Here is a 22,060-nt window from a genome sequence, read left to right on the forward strand (position 1 = left end):
CAAAATCTTGGAAAATCAAAAGCCTTAATGACTAGTCAAAGATCACATGTGAAGACCATGTGATTTTCAGCTTTTTCTGACATTTTCAGTGCAGAACAGAGTCAAGCCCTCTCTCTGAAAATCAGGTACCCATTGAATGAAATTAAATTCAAATTGATTCTCTTGCTGCTATAAAATCAGGTGCAGATTTCTTTCAACAAGAACAACCAATTGCAACATCTCTTGCAATATCTCTTGCTCTATCTCTTGAAAAATCTGGGTTTTGTGCTCTCCTCTGTTTTCGTCTCTGCTATCATGGAATCAACTCCTCCCACTGCTAAAAGAGTCAAAACCAGAGTTGTAAGGTCTGGAGGAAGGCTTGAAAGCTGGTTTTCTGGTGACATCGAGCTCATTGAGAAGTATAGATATGAAACAAGTGTCAAGAAAATAAACAACCCCAAGGTTGTGTGCTTCAACTGGCTGAAGGATCAAAAGCTTGACAATGTGAGGAAGCTTCTCAAAGACCAGTCACTTAGAAAGTTTCTGGAGCTCAAAGGTAACATATATCCAGATTTGATGAGAGTCTTCTGGTGACATCGAGCTCATTGAGAAGTATAGATATGAAACAAGTGTCAAGAAAATAAACAACCCCAAGGTTGTGTGCTTCAACTGGCTGAAGGATCAAAAGCTTGACAATGTGAGGAAGCTTCTCAAAGACCAGTCACTTAGAAAGTTTCTGGAGCTCAAAGGTAACATATATCCAGATTTGATGAGAGTCTTCTACACCAACTTGAAGTTTGAGGGAAACAACTTGGTCTCTCATGTAAAAGGCGTGGAGATGGAGATAACCCATGAGGTTTGGGCTGCTGTAGCTGGACTCAAGTTCTCTGGACTGAGAATCAACAAAGGAAACCTTGGTGTGGTAGAAGATTTCAACAAGATTCAGTTCTACAAAAGTTGCTTGAAGAATAATCAAACTCAAGTTAGCACTTGTTCGGTTGGTGGCTTGAAGCTAGATGAGAGGCTGCTTGCTCTCATTGTAACGTGGATCCTAACTCCTAGGGGGAGCAATCACTCTGTGTTGACTGAAGAAGATCTGGTTTACATCTTCTGCATTACCAAGAAAGTGAAGATCAATTGGATTCACATAATCAAAGAACATATGCAAAAAGCCATAAGGTTAGGTGATTACCATTATCCCTATGCTGTTTTAATATCTAAGTTTCTACTCTATTTTGAAGTTAATCTTGAAGAGAAACTTCTGAGCTGGTCAAGTCAACTCAAGAGTTGAACAATGGATCACTCAGCAAGATGGGCTTCACAAAAATAGGTGGAAAGTGGTTAAGTAAGGATGGTGATCATGGTGCCTCATCAAGTGGTGCTGCCAATCTTGAACCAGATGAAGCTGCTAATATGGATGTTCAACATGAAGATCCAACTGGAGATTTTCAAGATGCTGGACCTAGCACTGAAGATGGAAATCAAAGAGAAAGAATGCAAACCATGTCACCTTTTGAAAGACTCATGGTGAATAGGCTTGATAGCTTTGCTGAAAATCAAAGGAGCCTTCATGATCTGTGTGTTAGCAACTTTCAAAGGATTGACACAAGGTTTGACAACATGGATGCAAGGTTTATGACACTGGACGAACAGATTGAAGCTGTCCAGAATCAGATCTTTGATCTTCAGTTTGCTGATGAAGAAGATTGAAGAAAAACAACCGATTGAAAATCGAAACAATCGATTGTTTTTGGCTGTTCTCGTTTCTGGTTTTTTTTAAAAATTTCCTTCCTTCTGCTGTTGCTGTTTTATTCTGATGTAATGTGAACAATGTTTCTTTTTATCTCTTATCTTTGTCTATTTGTGAAGACAAATAGGGGGAGATATATGCTGTGCTTGAAGTTTGTTAAAAGTTTGTTAATTTTCTGTTTTTCATAGTGTTAAAAACATGAGTAACATGAAGTTTGGCTATGATATTAACTGTTTTAAGCTTTAATTGTTTATCTGTATACTAACAGAATATCAGAAATTTCAAAATATTGCTCAAAGTTCTTTTGCAGAAACTGCTTCAGATTTAATCAAGAACAACACAAGCATCAGGGATTTGTCTTCATCAAATAGGGGAAGATTGTTGAACCAAGTGGTGTTCAATGTTTTGAAGAATCCAAATCCTTTGAAGGATGATAAAGCCTCTGCTTTGTTTGATGCTGCTGTGTTGGTTTTAGCCTTGTTCTGGGGTAGTTCAATGTTGTAATCAACACTTAGATTAAATCTCAAAGCAATTAGCATCTCAATTTTATCAAAGCAAAATGTTTTTCAAACTAAGTTGAAACAACCGATTGTTTTGTCGAAACAACCGATTGTTTACACTTAGGTGTTTTTGAATGGTGTTTCTGTTAAGTAACAAAACAACCGATTGATTCGAGGAAACAATCGATTGTTTGTTTTAAAACCATAACAGAAAAACTGTTTTCTTTGACTGAGCTTTAAATGCTTTAACTGAATACGTTCCAGTCATTAAATGCTTTGACCAATCTATTTTAAATGCAATTAAGAGTTTGTTAAGATTTAATAACAAACTATATTCTTAGATATATTATGAAAAACAGTTTTGATATATTAAGAATCTTGAAACAAAGTTTTAAAAAGAAGAAGAGTTTTTCAAGATATTCTGAGATTGCAAAAGAGTTGAGAGATTGATCAAAGTGCTGAATAGGATTCTCTTGTATTGATTTCAGATATTCATCTGTAACAAGTGTAATCTGTGTAAACTGCTGAACAATTCTGTTTGTGTGTGTTGCTGAGATTGGCTGTGTGTTCTTGAGGTGTTCAAGATCAGCAATCTTAGTGTTGGCCAAGGAGAGTGTGTTTCTTGAGGTATTCAAGGTCATTCTCTTGGTTATTATTGTAAGTGATCAAGGTGTGGTTGCTTAGTGGATTTCATTAGGGTTTCTGAGAAGACTGGATGTAGCTCTGGGTTGGAGTGAACCAGTATAAACAGCTGTGTACAATCTTTCTATCCTTAACTCTTTAATTTCAGTTTGTTTGTTGTTTTCTGGTATAAACAACCGATTGTTTCGAAGAAACAACCGATTGTTTTTCCTGGTATTTCGGTTTTGCTTGCTGTTTTGGTTAACTGAATTGCTTAATCATTTGATTTTTGAAATAAGTTCATTCTAGCTTTGAAAAGTTTGCGAAAACCCCTTTAAACCATTCACCCCCCCCCCTCTAGTTTAAAGCCATCTTTTCTAACAATTGGTATCAGAGCTTGGTTCTTGTAAGTCATTCAAGTTGATCCTAAAAATCTTTCAAAATGGCTGATAGACTACCTTTTGGGGAAGGTGCCTCAATAAACAGACCACCCTTGTTTTGTGGTTTGAATTACCAGTTTTGGAAAGTTAGAATGAAAATATTTATGGAATCTCTTGACAAAGGAATTTGGGATGCAATTGAAAATGGTCATTTTATTCCAACATTTGAAAAAGATGGTTCTGTCATTGAGAAGCCATGGTCTCAATGGACTGAAGCAGAAAGTAGAAAGGCCAAATTCGATTGCATTGCCAAAAATATTATAACCTCTGCTTTAAATTCTGATGATTTTTTTCAGGGTCTCACAATGCAAGTCATCAAAGGAAATGTGAGATACTTTGGAAATCACTCATGAAGGAACAAATGAGGTGAAAAGGGCTAGAAAGCATGCTCTCATCCAAGAGTATGAGATGTTTAGAATGCTGAAAGGTGAAACCATAGCTGAAGTGCAGAAAAGGTTTACACACATCATAAATCACCTTATGAACCTTGACAAGACGTTTGATAAAGAGGAGCTGAACATCAAGATCTTGAAATGTCTTGATAGAGGTTGGCAACCAAAGGTAACTACTATTTCAGAATCTAAAGATCTAACATCATTAAGTATTGCCTCTTTGTTTGGAAAGCTTAGGGAACATGAGCTAGAGATGAATAGACTCAATGTTCAAGAAAGTGAAGATAAGCACACAAGGAGCATAGCCTTGAAAGCATCCAAACATAAGGGAAAACAAGATTCAAGTGATGATAGTGATCATTTGATTTCTGAAATAAGTTCATTCTAGCTTTGAAAAGTTTGCGAAAACCCCTTTAAACCATTCACCCCCCTCTAGTTTAAAGCCATCTTTTCTAACAGTTTTTACCCATATGAACCTTATTCATGGGATCTCCAATCACAAAGGTTGGGTTTCTATCACTTGTTTGTTTGCAGGTGGCTTAAGTCCCATTCCCCTCGATGTTTCAAAAATCATTTTTCTCCCTAGGGGTTTTGTCAGAGGATCTGCCAAATTTCGTTCTGACTTGAAATAGTCAATAGAAATCGTTCCACTCTTTAACAACTGTTTCACCAAATTATCTCTCAATTGTATATGTCTATTCTTTCCATTGTAGCTTTTATTTTTAGCAATAGCTATTGCCGATTGACAATCACAATGCATTGATACAGATGGGGTTGGTTTCATTCCTAATGGAATGTTTGCTAAGAAGTTTTTCAACCACTCAGCTTCACTACCAGCCATTTCTAAAGCAACAAACTCAAATTCCATTGTTGATCTTGCAATAATAGTTTGCCTGGTTGATCTCCATGTAACTGCACCACCCCCAAGTGTAAATACATAACCACTAGTGGATTTTGTCTCATGTGAATTAGAGATCCAGTCAACATCACTGTACCCTTCTAGCACAGCGGGAAATCCACTATATTCAATGGCATAATCCATTGTCCCTCTCAAGTATTTCATGAGTCTTGCAAGTGCATCCCAATGATCCTGACTAGGACATTGAGTGTATCTACTCAATCTACCTAGTGCATAAGCAATATCTGGTCTAGAAAAGCTCATTAAATGCAATAAGCTCCCAATTATCTGGGCATACTGAGTTTGAGAAATAAATTCTCCTTTGTTCTTCTTTAATTTAGAATTAGCATCATAAGGGGTACTCACTGACTTAAAGTCATAGTAACCAAACTTCTTAAGAAGTTTCTCAGTGTATTTTTTTTGGGATAGTAATATACTATCTCCCTTCCTTATGATTTTAACTCCTAGAATCACACTTGCTTCACCCATGTCTTTCATCTCAAACTTAGATCTAAGAAACAATTTTGTTTGAAAACTATATCATTGCATGTACCAAAAATTAGCATGTCATCTACATACAAACATATAATGACATATTCACCATTTTCAGATCTAGAATACACACATTTATCAGCATCATTGGTAGAAAAACCTTCACAAAGTAACATTATCAAGTTTTTCATGCCATTGTTTTGGTGCTTGTTTCAAACCATACAAGGATTTTAAAAGTTTGCATACTTTTTCCTTTTGACCTGGAACTACACAACCTTCAGGTTGAGTCATATAAATTTCCTCTTCTAATTCACCATTCAGAAAAGTTGTTTTAACATCCATTTGGTGAATTACTAACTTATGGATAGATGCTAAGGCTAGCAATGCACGGATAGAGGAAATCCTAGTAACAGGTCAAAAAGTATCTAAGTAATCTATGTTATGTTTTTTAGTAAACCCTTTAACTACTAATCTTGCCTTATATTTCTCTATGGATCCATCAGGATGGTACTTCTTCTTAAAGATCCACTTACAACCAATGGGTTTTGTTCCTTTAGGCAGATCTACTAAGGTCCACGTATTATTTTTCTTAATTGAATCAAGCTCAGTTTTAATGGCCTTATCCCAATGTTTAGCATCAGGAGCACTAGTAGCTTCTAAAAAACTTATTGGATCATTCTCAACTAGATAAGTATAAAAGTCATCTCCAAAAGATGTTTCCTTTCTCTGTCTTTTACTTCTCCTAACATCCTCACTCAAGGTATCACTAGCACTATCTATAGGTTGTTCAGATGTACCACTACTCTTTAGAGGAAAGATGTGTTCAAAGAACTCAGCGTTTTTCGTCTCTACTATAGTGTTACGTTCAATTATATCACTATTAAGAACTAAAAACCTATAGGCAACACTATGTTCTGCATATCCTAAGAACATACAATCAGATGTTTTAGAGCCTATTTTCCTTTTCTTAGGATCATGTAACATCACTTTAGCTAAACACCCCCACACTCTTAGGTATTTCAGGTTAGGTTGATAACCTTTCCACAACTCATAGGGTGTTTTACCAGTTTTCCTATGTGGTATCCTATTTTGCAAAAAACATGTGGTAAGCAGAGATTCACCCCATAAATTATCAGGAGCATTAGAACTAATAAGCATGACATTCATCATTTCTTTAAGAGTCCTATTTTTCCTTTCAGCTACTCCATTAGACTCAGGTAATACGATGGGGTTACTTCATGAATAATACCTTCTTTTACACAATAATCATTAAATAAAACATATTCACCACCTCTATCTGATCTAATTCTCTTAATTTTCTTATTCAGTTGATTTTCTACTTCCGCTTTATAAGTTAAAAACATGTCAAAAGCTTCATCCTTATGTTTAATTAAATACACTTTGGTGTATCTAGAAAAATCATCTATAAAGGTTACAAAATAATTTTTACCACCTCTAGACATGGTTTGTTTTAAATCAGCAAGGTCGGTATGAATTAAACCAAGAATTTCAGTTTGACGTTCTACAGAGTGACATGTTTTCTTCGTTATTTTAGATTCTATGCATACATCACATTTACTATTTTGTTTGTCATGCATGTTGATTAATCCTAGTTGTTGCAATTTCATAACATACGAGGAATTCACATGTCCTAATCTAGCATGCCATATATCATACGAGTCAACAATATAAGCAGAAGATTCAGATTCATTCATAATTTCATAAATGTTCAATACAAAAAGGCCTTGATCACAATATCCCTTTCCCACAAAAACATTTTTTTTTGTCATAACAATCTTGTCAGATTCAAATGACACTTTAACCCCAACTTTGCTTAGCAATGCCACAGAGACCAAATTAACTCTAATTGATGGCACATGTAGCACATCATTGAAAGTCAGAGTTTTACCAGATGTGAGCTTCAGAAGAAATTTTCCTTTTCCTAGGACAGGAGTTTTCCTGGAGTCACCGAGATATACTTGTTCTTCTCCATCCCCCACACTTGTGTAAGAGGTAAACACATTTCTTTTTGCACATATGTGTCTGATAGCCCCAGAGTCTACCACTCATTTGCTCACATTTGTCACAAGGTTTACTTGTGAAACGACTGCCACAATAGTATCTTCCCCTTTGGCTAGATTTGCCTTAGGAGGATAGTCGTTTTTGGCCCTATGTCTGCACTGAGGTGCATGATGGCCTGGCTTTCCACAGACAAAGCAATTACCCTTTTTTCTTAAAAGTGGGGTTAGTTCCACTGGGACGAGAAAATTTATTATTAGGTTTCCTTTTGTGATCAAATTTTTTCTCGTACCTTTTTGGAGCTAGTTTGTCTTCTACCACGTTTGCTTTGGCAGACAAAGTTTTGGCCTTTGCAGCAGCGCACTCCTTCCTGTTTGTGTCTTCAATGATGATGTGGGTGATCAAATCTAATAGTGACATCTGTTTGTGTTTGTGCTTCAATTGTTGTTTGTAATCCGTCCAAGATTGCGGAAGCTTTTCGATCAAGAGTTCGGACACGAATTCCACTACAAAAAAAAATCACTTTTAGCGACCACCAAATTCAGTCGCTAACAGTACAATAATCGGTCGCTAAACGTATCTGCAACCAAAACAGTCACCAAATAAAGATGGAAGCGAAAACCCTAGTCGCAAAGCCTTTAGCGACCGAATTATAAAGTAGTCGCTAATTTGCAACTGATATTTCGGTGGCGAAATCGGTCGCAGAATATTTGGTCACCAAAGTTTAGAAACCAAATTAGCAACAGAAATTTCGGTGGCTAAATCGGTCGCAGAAAATTTGGTCACCAAAATTCAGAAACCAAATTAGCGACCAAACTTTTATAAAAAAATTGGTGGCTAAATCAGTGGTTGAAATAGAGGTGATAACGACCACCATTTTCGGTCGCTAATGGATTAAATTAATTAATTAAAAAAAAACTTTGGTGGCTAATTCAGTGGCTAGGTTTTTGGTCCCTCAGTTTCTCATCCCTGCCGAACTCGTTCCTTCTATTCTTGATCCTTGCCAAAATTAGTTACTCAGTTTCTATCAGTACGTGCTGATTTTATAGCTATTGGCGGTATTTAATAGGTGCTGGGGATTGGATAGTTTAGTGTTGGATCAGGTCTTGTACATGACAGCTTTTGCAGCAGCTGAGATTTAGATTTTATCATGTTCATATATACATGTTTATATATATCAGTATTACGCTAATTGCTTCATACACATTCATAATTTAATAGTTCATAAGAAATTGCATTGGAACATTAACTTGAGTAAAATATAGTAGAAAGTACTTGCAGACCTCCGTTCGCCTCTATTCATGCCTCTGCTCGCACCTCCACTCGCCTCCGTTCGCGCCTCCGTTCGAACCTCTGTTTGTCTCCGTTTGCGTCGACGCCCTCCACCCGCAGCTTCCTCCTCCTCCTTTTGCACCTTCGTTTGCACCACAATCACCACCTACAGCTTCCTCCTCCTTCTCCAATAGTTCTTTGTTTTATGAAAATTTACTCACTTCAATGCCCTAAAAGTCAACACCAACTCTCTGAAGCTAGAAGAAAAACATAGTGAGAGAACTTTCTTAAAATAATAATAATATTCAAGAATTTATGACACACAAATTTTTCAATAGATAAAATAAAATTGATTTTGAATCAACATCCCAATATTTTATCTAATTACATTATTTATTTTTTCAATTAGTAAAATAAAATTAATTTTGAATCAACATCTCAATGTTTTATCTAATTACATTATTTATTAATAGAAATGAATAAAACTATGTAGCCATACACATTCAAAAATAAATATTAAATAAGTATTTAAATACCCATGATAATAAATATGGATATTTTAATCACTTAATTATTTTTCATACTAATACAAATTTCATGGTTTCTAACTTACATATACTTATTATCTCTATTAATAATTTTTATTTAAACAACTTTTTTTTATAGAAACAAATAATAAAAGTGCTATTAATAAAAAAATATTAATAATTAAAAAATTATTTACAATTTAATTTTGAAAATTTATTTATTTTTATAAAATTAAAGTTATTTTGAAGAGATAGTTTTATTTAAATTTAATTATGTGGCGTAATTTATTTTTTTTTAAAGAATTAATTTTATTAATAATAATTTTTTGTTATGGAATTTTATTTATAATTTTTATTTGAGCTGATATTTTAAAAATAATATTTAATTAATTTTATTTAAATTTAAGGAATTACAAACTCATGACCACTCATGAATATATAGAATGTGATCCTTGTATAGTTTTTTAAAATAAAAATAAATTATTATTAGTAGTAGTAGTAGTAAAATAAACAATTATATTTAGCGACCAAAACAAATTCGGTGGCTAAAAAATAAATGTATTTGGTGGCTGATTTGGTGGAAAAAATAAACACTTATATTTAGCGACCACAAACAAATCGGTGGCTAAAAAATAAACAAATTTGGTGGCTATTTCGGTAGCAAAAATAAACAATTATAATTAGCGACAAAAAAAAAATCGGTGGCTAAACAATAAACATATTCGGTGACTAATTCGATGACAGAAAATAAGCAATAATAATTAGCGATCGAATTAAAATCGGTGGCTAATTCGGTCGCAGATATATTTTCCCAATTTATTCAAAACAGCCACCACTTTAGCGATCGATGATTTTGTCACTCTCATGTTCGGTCGTTGATTCGGTTGCAAAACTAACTAAGATTATTAATAATTCAGTTGGTCGCTATTTCGATCACAGATTTGACAATACAAGTATTCGGTGGCTAATTCGGTTGCAAATTGCGACCACCTATTTTCAATCGCTAAATTCGGTGACTAAAGTGTTATTTTCTTGTAGTGTTCATCCAGCAAGGTTATGCTTTCAGTTTTGATATCTTCAATCAACTTGTGATATTCGTTTATCTGGATTTTGATGTCTTTGCCTTCAATCATCTCCCAGCGGTAGTAGTTTGCAATTACGAACCTTTGTCTGACGATGTCTTCGACAGTATATTTGAGGATATGAGAATCCAAATATCTTTCGCATTCTTATAAGAAGCGTAAACATCGAACAGATCGGTAGATAACACACTGAGTAAAGTGTGACGACATACCTTATTTGCATGGATCCAATCGTCAACTTGTTTAGCAGTCGTGGTTGAGTTGGGTTTGGAAGTTGTAAGTGCAAGAGCAACTCCGTACATGTCCAATAGGGTGGACACGCGTTCTTGCCAATATCAGAAGTTCTGACCGGTGAAGACTTCAATTTTGGAGACATCCGGAAATGGTTTCGCAAAAATGGTTTGCGTTGTGGAAATAACATTTGACGGTCCCGTAGCAGTGTTGTTGTTGTTGTCCGTATTTTAGCCATAAGTCCTTATGATTTTAGTAAAATAGGCTTTAAAACGAACAAAAAGATTTCTCAAGGCATGACTGATCACTGTCCGTAAGGACTTATCCGCGGTGTATTGCGCAAGTCCCCGAGGATACAACAAGAACTTCCCGGTAATTTTCGAGGATCAGAACTAGCAAGTTTCTCTTTAAAAGAGTAATACCCAAATAGAACTCAGAAATATTATAATAATAAAATAATGAGGAGAGAGAAATTGAAAAGGGAAAATGGAGAAGGAAGAAGATGGTGAACGGAGGGTTTGAAGAAGATGAAGAGGTGAGTGATTTTGATGTGTTTTCTGAAGGGGGTGGAGCTCTCTTTATATAAGGAGAGGATCCAAGAGTCCGTTGCAACTTCCAGACCCACGTGCTTCCGTCCAACATCGCAACTGCGGTGGCAACGTTCTAAAATCCCGAAGGACCAGGCACGCGAGCGCGGAAGAGGAGCATCATTATTCAACTTTCGAAGGGCAAGGCAGTGTTTTCCCGGTCATGCGGCCATGATCTAGGGTGGAGAGGGCAATGAGTGCGAAAATCTCGATAAGTTCCAGTCTCTACTACACTTCCGAGATCTCTTCTAACGGAATCGAAAATCTAGGGTTTTCCACGCACAATCTGATTTCCGTTTCACACACTCTGTTTTTTGTTTTTATTTTGCTATATTAGGTTCTGTTTTACAACAATTTGTATACCTTGTATTCTTTCATTTTCTTTACATATCGTTCTCGTTGCTTAATGTACATGTTTTCACTTAATTCTCTGTGAAGGAAAAAAAATTGGACATCCAACTGAAAAATGTCACATCCTCTACATCTTACAAGTGTCACAATGATCATTATTGTATTCATGCGTGCAACATGGACAAAAACTTCAAAATAATCAATTTATTGTTGTCACTAATTAATTGTTACAACACTTCATTCACTACTTTAATCATGACAATGTACTTTGCTTAAGTGGTGGACAAGGTCATTACCTTATGTAGACTAACTTTATAGTTGATAGTAGTCCCATATGCAATGAATACACATCTTGGAAAGATTTGTGTCCAAACACCCAACATAGTTTGAATTAACAAATCTTTCCATTGGAGTGTCACTTACATATCGTCTACCTCCACTGTAAACTAACATTATACTAAGTGACCCTTCTAATATTAGATGATCCATTTAAGATTTTGCCCATGATTTGACATGAAAATGCTAACAACATTAATGTAGGTACATTTGACTCCATAAGGGGGATGAATGGAGCTTTAAACTCTTTTTGCAACGGATAAATAGACTGTCTACAAGATCATATCGGGTATCGTCTAATAGATTGTCTAGTAGAAGTGTTTTTATAGGACCATCTAACAGACTGTCTATTAGTACAAACTAAAACATAAGCAAAACTAAAAGTAATTGAGAGTTTAACATAAGGGTTTATCCTGGTTCACCCATCCTTGACTATGTCTAGCCCCTTAAGCAATTGCTTAAGAGCTTTTACTAACCAACTAGTTAAAATAAGTATTTTCGCCTCTCCAAGTTACAACAAGTATTCACACCTCTCTAGGTTACACCTTTTTAACCTCCCCCTAAATTAAAAACACTCGAAAGAAAAACAATAAACACTCTTAAAGAGAGCACAAAGAAATCTCACATGGGTGTAGTTTGACAAGGTGAAGGATTACAATGGTTTCGCACTCAGTCCGAAAAAGTAAATATTATGACTAGATTAGACACTCATTTCAACTCTTAGTAAATTCAACAATATCACAATTTATGTTTTTGTTCCTTAAGGACCTCTGGTGATTTATAATCGTCTTCCACCAAAGTTGCTTCACTAGACATAAATGACTTATCTATACTAGACAGTCTACTAGATCCACATAATTTTTCAAGGTTGTTAGCCTTCTTCTGTTATTTATGACAAAACCTTTTAGTGTGACCTTCTTTCATGCAATGGAAACATCTTATATTCGATGCATCTCCACCATTGCAAGACTTTGACTTTGACTTCCTCTATTATCACTAATAGATGTTATTTCTTTGTTACAAGGTCTTCTCCACCACTAGACACCTTAACTTCAAACTTTTCATTTAATTTTATCGAGCTAAAAGCTTCTTAAACCTCCTCAAGAAAAAAGTCTCTCTTCCACACAACAAGTTTCCTTATAATGATCATGCATCTTAAGCAACAAACACAACAACAATGACATTAGATCCTCATTATCAATTTGAATGTCAATGTTCTCCATATCTTGAATCAACTTATTGAATTCACCAATTGTTCGTTGATTACCTTTTCACCATTATATGAGTACAACACTTTCTTTAGAAATACGAAATTTATCGAAGATTGTGTCATGTACAACTGAGCTTTATCAACGATCCCGTTGTAATTTTCTCCTTCAAGACTTTAGAACCATCGGAATATGAGTCTTCTCCAATAATGCTTTCTCATCCTTTTTCTCATGACTATGTCAAGTCTAATTCACCTTTTAGTGCTTTAACGAAACTTCATTAAACGATAAAAGTACACATCTTCAAATGTCATTAAACCAAAAAGATACCCATCTTCAAGTGCTATAGTCCAAAACATTTCAATCTTAGATGTTTTTTTTATAAACTGTAATTTTTATTCAATATAAGAATCTAGATGCATACATACATATATATATATATATATATAAAAGGGTGGCATGGTAGAATATTATTTCTTTTAAAATACGAGTATTTATATTCACATTTTTACAATATTAAAATAATGTAATTTAAAAAAATATATTTCTATAAGAATAATTTAAAAATTACCATATATAATAGTTATTTTTTAATGAAGAAATTATATAGTTACTTTGCACAAAGACATTATACTGTTACCATTTTATTAAATAAGAAAAATATTTTTATTTTTTGAAAGGTGAAACTATATAATTAAAACATATATAAAAAGTAGTTAAAAATTAATATAAATTTAAATTATGTGAAATAACATATTTTTAATATGATTTTTATTTCATAACATTAATGATTAAAAATATAAATATGAAAATTTAGTACTTTTATGAAACAATTGTTATTGTAATTGTAATTCAACTTTGTTATATAATAGTTGCATATAATAACATCATTTTAATTTTAATGCGATTTGTGAAGGCAAACGTTTTAGCTTCTACATATAAAGTGGAGGAAGTCATTTTTTTTATCAGCAAATAATAAATTGAATTGAAAAAGGGATACTTCATGGATGTCTCAACCCTTATATACAACTCCCATTTAGCTAACATTTACCCATGAAGTTAAATTCCCTGCATGTGTAACAACATCTTCACAGGTAAAACATATACATGGTTCCCTCCTCACCCTCTGTGACCTTGACATAACCCAGAGCATGAAACAACAATAACAAGTAATATTGTATTATACATCTGGATTCTTCTCATTTAATTCATGATTTTCTTGTTGTTCTTTAATGGTAGTTATGCAGTTTGGTGGCCTTGACTTGACTACACCACACTATCTCCTCTTTCATTAGTCATGCTAGCCTTCTTGCTGCTACTCACTATTGTTGCTGCTATGAGTTATGCGGCTTTTTTGGATAATGCAGAGCCTTGGCAGATTGTTAAGAAACTGACGGAAGAAAGGATGGACCGACCCACCACATTCTAGATCCTTCCTCTGTACCCAACCTGATAGCCCAACTTTGTATTGGTTATTTTCTTCTTCCATTGTACTTCACAGTCCCATCCTTCCGCTCCTTCACATCCTGCATATATGAATAACATTTCCTAGCATTTAGCTAAGACAGAGTCATATTACTCAGACTACAAGCAGTTCACACAACCACATTTTTTAGACCCTTGTATTCATTCTTAGTTGACCCAATCCCCATAGTCTACCCCCCATCCCCACCCATCAGTAGTGTATTACATTGTCACTTCATCCTGTACTTTAGTCATAACCAAGATTTGAGTTGTGCTAAATGAAAGATTTCCTCGACATGGACTTTACCCTGCTTAAATACTATTATGTTTCTTTGTTCCCAAATACTCCACAAACTATGGCCGCCCGTACACCTTTCTTCACAAGATTTTGTTTAGAGTTGATGTGATCTAGATAAAAGCTCTCAAAAATTTTCCTAAGGTTATTATGTTGAACGAATATAATTCCTATCCACCTATAGCAGTTGTTCCATACCATATGTGCATACCTACATTCCAAAAACATGTGTTGGGTTGATTCTACCCCATCCTGACATAGTGCACACACTAGCGTGTTTGGCAAAACACCCCTCCTTGATAAATTCTCTCTTGTTGGTAATCTATTTAGTAAGATCCTCCAAACTACAGTTAGCACGTTCGGGTAGGCTCTAGCCATCCAAAGTTGATTAAAGAACGAGTTAACGTAGTTACTGTCTCGATTACTATTTATAATGCAATCGTATGCTTCACATTTTTGTAAGTGGAGGGAGTTTAGGATTTAGGGTTGAGGGAGTCATAATTTGTGTTATATTATAACTTCACATTTTTGTTTAAAATATATTTCAAATTTCTTTATTAAACTCAAAGGATTTGAGTTATAATATGATTGGTAAATTAGGATAAGATTGATAAATTAAGGTGTTGCGTGTTAGAAGTAACATACATTATCTTTGTTCGATAGTTAAATTCAAATCATCTATGATTTTTTAATGGAAACATTCATATTTTATTTTTTAGCACTAATTCGCCAGCAGTTGCATAAATTATTTATTCTATATTAAAAATTATTTTCTTACATAATGATAATATAAGGTTTCATTAATTTTTAAGTTCTAATAAATTTAAGAATTTTTAATTGAATTTTTCTTAAAAACTTTTATTTATTGAATGTTTAAAATTGTTATATTTTTTAACTGAGTATATAATATTTGATTTTCTTGTCAAATGTACTCAAGTAATTGTTGTGTTGATTGCTGCTTACTTGTTATAATAAAATAATAATAAAAAATATGATATAATTATGTTTTAAATTTCTCATAAATTTGTTGTTGAGTGCATGCATTTTTTTTTAATTGAATATATCATTAATTGGGATTATATAATTGTTTGATTTCGTCAAAAAAAATGTCCTACCAAAACAATAAGCAACATAAAATTTTACATCTAAACTTTTAATACGTGGCAGATTCTCCATGCACCATATCATTTTTAACTAGCACCCAATCACACATAGAAAATCTACCCTTAATGAATCATAGAAAAAGTTCAATTTACCCTTAATGAATCTTAAAATGTGATAGGCACCCAGTCTCATGCACCCAACCCTATTCTTCTTCTTGTTCATTTGTGCTTGAAGCAGCCGCAACCATCCTCAGCCACCGTCGTCTCCCTTGGTTTCCTTCACTATCAGTGAGCTTCATCATCGCAGGCAGAGCAGCAATCGTCACCGTCATCTTCTGAAGTCGGAGAAGAAACCATCGTCAGAGAAAGGTACTATGTCATGCCTACCGAATATTTTTATCCGTAATTCATTATTGAGTTCCGCACGTTTTTATCCGTAGTTTACTATTGCATTTCGGATATTTTTATCCGCAGTTCAGGACTGGGTTCCGGATATTTTTATCCAAAGTTGGGCACTTGACTTCCAGATTTTTTTATCCGCAGTTGTGGAAGAATGGCCTCCAGATATTTTTATCCGCAGTGGAAGAATGGCCTCCGGATATTTTTATCCGCAAGAGACATTTGACTTGTGGATAATTTTTTCCGTAGTGTTGTTGTTGTTCTGCGCAAGACAAGGGCATAATGGGATTTTAAAAAGTTTGTCAGGTGCCAGTCACAATTGATCGGGTGCAGGAAGCAATTGCCTTAATATGTTTATTACTAATTTTTATAAAATGGACGCGCTACGGGCCGAAAGCCCGGCCCGCCAGAGGCCCAATGCCTACTCACTCTCTGCATACATTTCCATTTCATCCTGTAACACCACACACACTCCAACAATGGCGGATGCACTTCCGCTCTCTCACGCCACCCAACAATTGAAGCAAATCGCCATCGACTACACTCCCGAGGCCTGTTCCCACTGTGCCATCTCCGACACCATCACCCTCACCTACGACATCCGCGGCGGCGCGCGGTGGCGCACGCCCACCCGCTTCCACTCGGGCTTCTTCTCCGCCCTCATCAAGTGCCCCGAGGGCGACACCAACGGTCTCAATTTCAACCTCTACCTCTCCTCCCAGGAGGGCGACAAGTCCCAGGACGAGATCGACTTCGAGTTTCTGGGCCGCGACAGGACCCTCGTACAAACAAACTTCTTCTCTGGGGGCGCGGGGAACAACGAAAGGATCCACCATCTGGGGTTCGACGCCTCCGAGGGGTTCCACGAGTACGCAATCGCGTGGGGGAGGCAGACGATCGAGTGGCGCGTGGATGGAGAGGTGGTTAGGAGGGAGGAGAGGAAGGAGGGAGAAGGGTTCCCTGAGAAAGCTATGTTTTTGTACGCTTCGATTTGGAATGCTAGTGGGATCAGCGATGGGAAGTGGTGTGGGAAGTACTGTGGGGCTGATGAGCCTTATGTTTGTGTATATAAGGACATTCGTGTTCCTGTTGCCACTGCTGTTGACCATGAGTGAGTTCTGCTTTTGTGACTCTGAATCTTCTGGGTTTGTGTTCTTTTCTTTTCTTGCAAGTGATGTTGATGGAGAATGTGGTAATGCAAGTTCTTTAGGGTATGTTGGTTAGGGTTGGATTCAACTTACATGTTAAAAATAAGAATTATTAAACTCATATGAAAAATAAACCACTGTCTAATATGAAAAATAAAAAATATTTAAAGTAATAATCAACCAAGAAACCTAATTAACATGCTGAGAGTGGATGTTTTTGATATGGAAAAGTTATGGATTTTCTTATCTGGTTGGCCTGTCCATAACATGTTAACATTCTCATTATTGACTAAATTGATTTTGACAAAAATTTACTTATATTTTACCACAAATATCTAAGTGTTTATATTAGTTGATGGCTAAGTTCTGGTAATGAGTAAATTAGTTTAAATGGTAGATTAGATATGTAAATCAAAATGTTCATGTTGGTGAAACCCTCAAAATGGGTATTTTTTCCAACTTTATGATTTAGATTGATTACATCAAAATGAATATGAAAGTGTTTATATTTGTTGATAATCATATGAGGCTAACTTTAGGTAATTAGCTAAATCCACTCAAATAGTGGATCAAATATGCAAATTAAAATGTTGTTTTTTCCCCAACTTTATGTTTTTGATTGATTACATGAAAAAAAATATGAAAGTGTTTACATTTGCTGATAATCATATGAGGCTAACTTCAGGTAATTAGTTAAATTAACTCCAATATAAGATATGCAAACAAAAATGTTGAACTTATTGGTGAAACCTTCTCAAAATGGGTATTTTCCTCAACTTTATGGTTTTGATTGATTACATGAAAATAAATATGAAAGTGTTTATATCAATCATATGAGTCTAACTTCATATAATTAGCTAAATTGGTGAATCAAATATGCAAACTAAATGTACAACTTCTTAGTGAAACCTTTAAAAAGATCTTTTCTCCAACTTCTTAGGTAATTCTTTGTTTTTCTAGACATTACTTTTTTTTTTGAATAATCTCCTTTGAGAAACAAAATTATTATGACAAGAGAAAGATCTAATTATGGTTTGGTATAACTCCAATTGTGTGTGAAACTCTTCCTTTGATTGTTGTCTTTTTTTAAGTGTGAAATACATTATCTTATTCGAAAAACCTAAGTTTTTTTTATCTATAATACCTTTTAAGTCCTTAAATTGATAAGGAATGAATTCTATTTGAGTCAATTCAACACAATATTTTCTAAAATAATGTTGATTATGGTGATGCACACGCTTATCTTGTTCCTAACGACTTTAGATATGAAAATTGCAGAGGGAGTAAAGTGAAGTTAGCTAGTTATATACACATGGAATGTTAAACTTTTAACTGAAACACCATTTAGATCCTGATTCTGAAAAGAAAACCATATCAAATAGGAATGTTCTTAAAAATGGAGTGTTTAATTTCTATGCATGATCTAAACATAATGACACAATATACTAATATTATTTTATTAAATCATCTTAGCACAACTTCTTAAAAAGCTTTGATCATAATTTAATTGAGGCGATAAAATAATATATGAGATTCATAATACTACCTCCTTGTTCTTTTAAAAAAAATTTATACACTTTATAAGAGTACAACCAATTGTATGCGTTAAGAACAATTTTGTTTTACACTTTTAATTCATGATTAAAAATATAATTAAGTCATTGATAACATAATTTATTCTCATTGATGGAATAAATTTTAAATATTTTTTAACGATCATTTAAGCCAATTAAATTTATGGACTTTGTAGAATACATTTTATTTTTTTTTTGTCTATAATAATTAAAATTAACTAATTAATATCTAATTAGATATGCATTTGTTATATATATAAAATTAAATTTAAAACTTTGCAAACATTTTATTCAATAAATAATATTTAACTAAAAAATTTTGAGTATAAATATTGAGCATTTTAAAAAAATATTTTCTAATATATATATTTTTCTCAAATCATCATGCTTAATCAAGTCAATATTTTATATATTTTAACTAGTTAATTAGATAATGTTTCTTGTAAAATGAATGGAAAACTATTTTTAATATATTAAGTTACTAAATATTACGACCATTAATTGAAATTATAATATTCTATGATTTCAATTGAAATTAGAAGAGTTTACTATTTAAAAAATTTATTATATATTTACATATTTTAAGTAATAATGAAAATTAAATTTATTAAATTTTAATTTTATAAAAAAAATATTAATATTATATACATATAATATTAAATAAAAATAGAAATGATATAATGAATTGTCCCATTTCTCTTGTAATCTAGACTAAACAAGTTAGATAACCTAATAAACCTTATACGAAATGAGTTAAATAAATTAATAGACTAAATATATTATCTCACCATCACTAATTTTCACTAATTTGATCTCATCTAACACATGCATAAGCTACCTCTTGATTAATTTTACCAACAAAATAACACTTAAAATAAGTAAAAATACTTTAGACACTACATAAAAAAAAAATCACCATTATTTTAAAAGTAACAATATGATTCTTTAATTTATGCTTTGACAAAAGAAGGATATTTTTTTTTTAACTTTCAAATAATGAAAAGACATTGAGTGTTAGTTATTCTTTAACTTTATATCTTAATCTAATTATTAAAACTATCAAATTAAGAAAATATAAAAATGTGAAGATAAGAATAACTTTTCCAACAGAAAGAAACCTCAACATCTGTAACCAATTGACTTGCAGAAACACTGAAATACTTTCTCAACATCATTATATTATTATTAGTATTTCTACTGAAACTTTCAGAGGTGAACTTGAAGAAATTAGCAACAGTGAAATTCCTGAAAGTTAAATTATCCTAAAGTCTTGAGACACACAAAGAAAAAGAAAGAGACAAGGCAAATACAGAGTTGTCAGAATCTCAACCTTAAAAACTATGTTGTCCTTTCTCCACACCATTGAGATCAATTGCTGCCAAAAACCATAAGAATTTCGACATCCACCATCTTCTACGCCTCAACCCTTCGATTTGTCGTTAGACGGTCAAATCATGGCGTGTACCCCACCAAGAATATGATTCCAATAAACAACACAATGAAAAACGAACGTCCTTCTTCCACATCTCTCCCGTCTCTTCCCCACCATCCATCTTCTCTTTCTCTTTGGCTCACACCAAAGCCACTTGGATTCCATAAAAAATTTTAAAAAATCATATTTTTACTTTATTTTTCTCAAGAGTTCTCATTTGGGTGTCAATCATTTTTTCTGTTTTCCTTATTTATCATGCTATTTATCTCTTGAAACCTGTGGGTTATGTGAAACCTGTGTGCACTCTGCTCTAATGTTATATATTTGAAGTGGGTGCCATGTTTTGGTGATTCTTGTTCTGTTCTTTGTTTTAGCTTCTGGGGTTTGTGGCTTGGTTTTGAAGATTGGTTGGGGGGTGGATATACGTACAATGGGTTTTGATACCAATTTGGTGACTACTATCATTGGGTTTGGGTTGAGTGCAAGTTTCATTGTCTTCGTTTGCTCAAGAATAATTTGTGGAAGACTACAAGAGCGTGTGGGAGTACCAAGTTTATATGAAATTGAACCAAGAACAGACATAGAACGGGTAATTTCTCTCTTCTTCCTTTGAGTTCATTTTGCTAGTTAACTATAACATGATTAGTGATTGAGAATGAAACAAAATATTGAACTCTTATTAGTTACAAAGTTATGGCTTTCAATTGTGCTTATCTTTCTAAACTTCATTTGAGAAAATGATATATAGCAGCATAACAAGTCCTTACTGTGATTCAGGTGTCATTCAATTTTGTAGAGGAAATATGTGATGAAAAATTTCAATCAGATAAAGAAATGGATGCTTGGTATTAATTAGCATTTATACTTCCTTTTAAAGCTAAGAACTTTTGGTTTGCATGTGTTCTGTTCATGTTGGGTGCTTCAGATTTTAACTTCTGCACTGTTTACTTGACAGCCAGAATTTCATGGTAATGACCCTGCACCTGCTTTTGTTGCTGCAATCCCCACTTTGAGTTTCAACCATGAAGCCTTCGTTTCAACGGGAAGCACACAGTTAAGTCTAGTTTATAATCAATGTTCTTAAGTCTTGCTGTATTTTATCCTTTATTTTGAAGCAGATATTTTCTAATGGGAATCAAAATGTTGATAAATCAGTGAATTTGGTTGTGCAGGTGTGTGATATGTTTGGCAGAGTACAAAGAAAAAGAACTACTGCGCATCATACCAAAATGTGGCCACACTTTTCACCTTTCTTGCATTGATATGTGGCTGAGAAAACAATCCACTTGTCCAATGTGTCGTTTGTCACTGCAAAATTCTTCTGATTCAAAACATGTGAGTCATGTAACATTTACCATTAGACAGTCTCTGGCTGAGTCCAATACTTCAGAAAGGAACATAGACAGTGACAGACAAATTGAACCAAATTCTATGATATCTCTGCAAAGTTTGGGAGAACTAGAAGGTAGATAGGATGATAGAAAGCAAATTTGTGCCTAATATTCTGTGTATGTAAAGGAACATTGCTAGTAATTCTCTCTAGATACTAACAACACACTTTTTTTTATAAGTTTGTTTGGTGAATTTTGTTTGAGTACTGAATAATTCTGAATCCTTTCTATCTATAGCAGAGAGATAAAAATGAGAGCAAAACAACTTATGAAGTAGCATTAAAAAATGGTACAAGGTAGTGAAATAAATTAATCTAAAGATTGAATAAATAAATAATAGAAAAAGTGTGTGCAGTGTAGGTGTATATATGATGAGCTCGTGGAAGAGAAAAAAAAACATATTAAGTCAGAAAAACTTTTTATAAGATAAAACAGGAATTTTTATTTTATATTTAACTATCCTTATTTATATTAAAAGTCATTGTAATTTTTATTTAGTTTTGTTTTCAGATATCAATATTTTTTTAAATCTTCTAAAAAATTTAAAATTAAAGAACAATTTATACTCA

At 33.7% G+C, this 22,060-nt stretch overlaps 2 protein-coding genes across 2 annotated transcripts; both read left to right on the forward strand.

Annotated features, from left to right (window-relative positions):
• Positions 1–16,425: 16,425 nt before the first annotated feature.
• LOC137817980 (xyloglucan endotransglucosylase/hydrolase protein 31-like) lies at positions 16,426–17,061 on the forward strand. The gene has a single exon (XM_068621206.1). It carries the CDS (start codon positions 16,426–16,428, stop codon positions 17,059–17,061), a length of 636 nt encoding a protein of 211 aa, XP_068477307.1.
• Positions 17,062–20,195: 3,134 nt separating this feature from the next.
• On the forward strand, positions 20,196–21,670 carry LOC137818916 (RING-H2 finger protein ATL39-like). The gene is made up of 3 exons (XM_068622571.1): positions 20,196–20,689; positions 21,056–21,153; positions 21,273–21,670. Exons 1-3 carry the CDS (start codon positions 20,531–20,533, stop codon positions 21,571–21,573), a joined length of 558 nt encoding a protein of 185 aa, XP_068478672.1. The 5' UTR covers positions 20,196–20,530; the 3' UTR covers positions 21,574–21,670.
• The last annotated feature ends 390 nt before the right edge of the window (positions 21,671–22,060 follow it).

Source organism: Phaseolus vulgaris, chromosome 10, assembly GCF_000499845.2.
Source record: "Phaseolus vulgaris cultivar G19833 chromosome 10, P. vulgaris v2.0, whole genome shotgun sequence".
Lineage (NCBI taxonomy): Eukaryota > Viridiplantae > Streptophyta > Magnoliopsida > Fabales > Fabaceae > Phaseolus > Phaseolus vulgaris.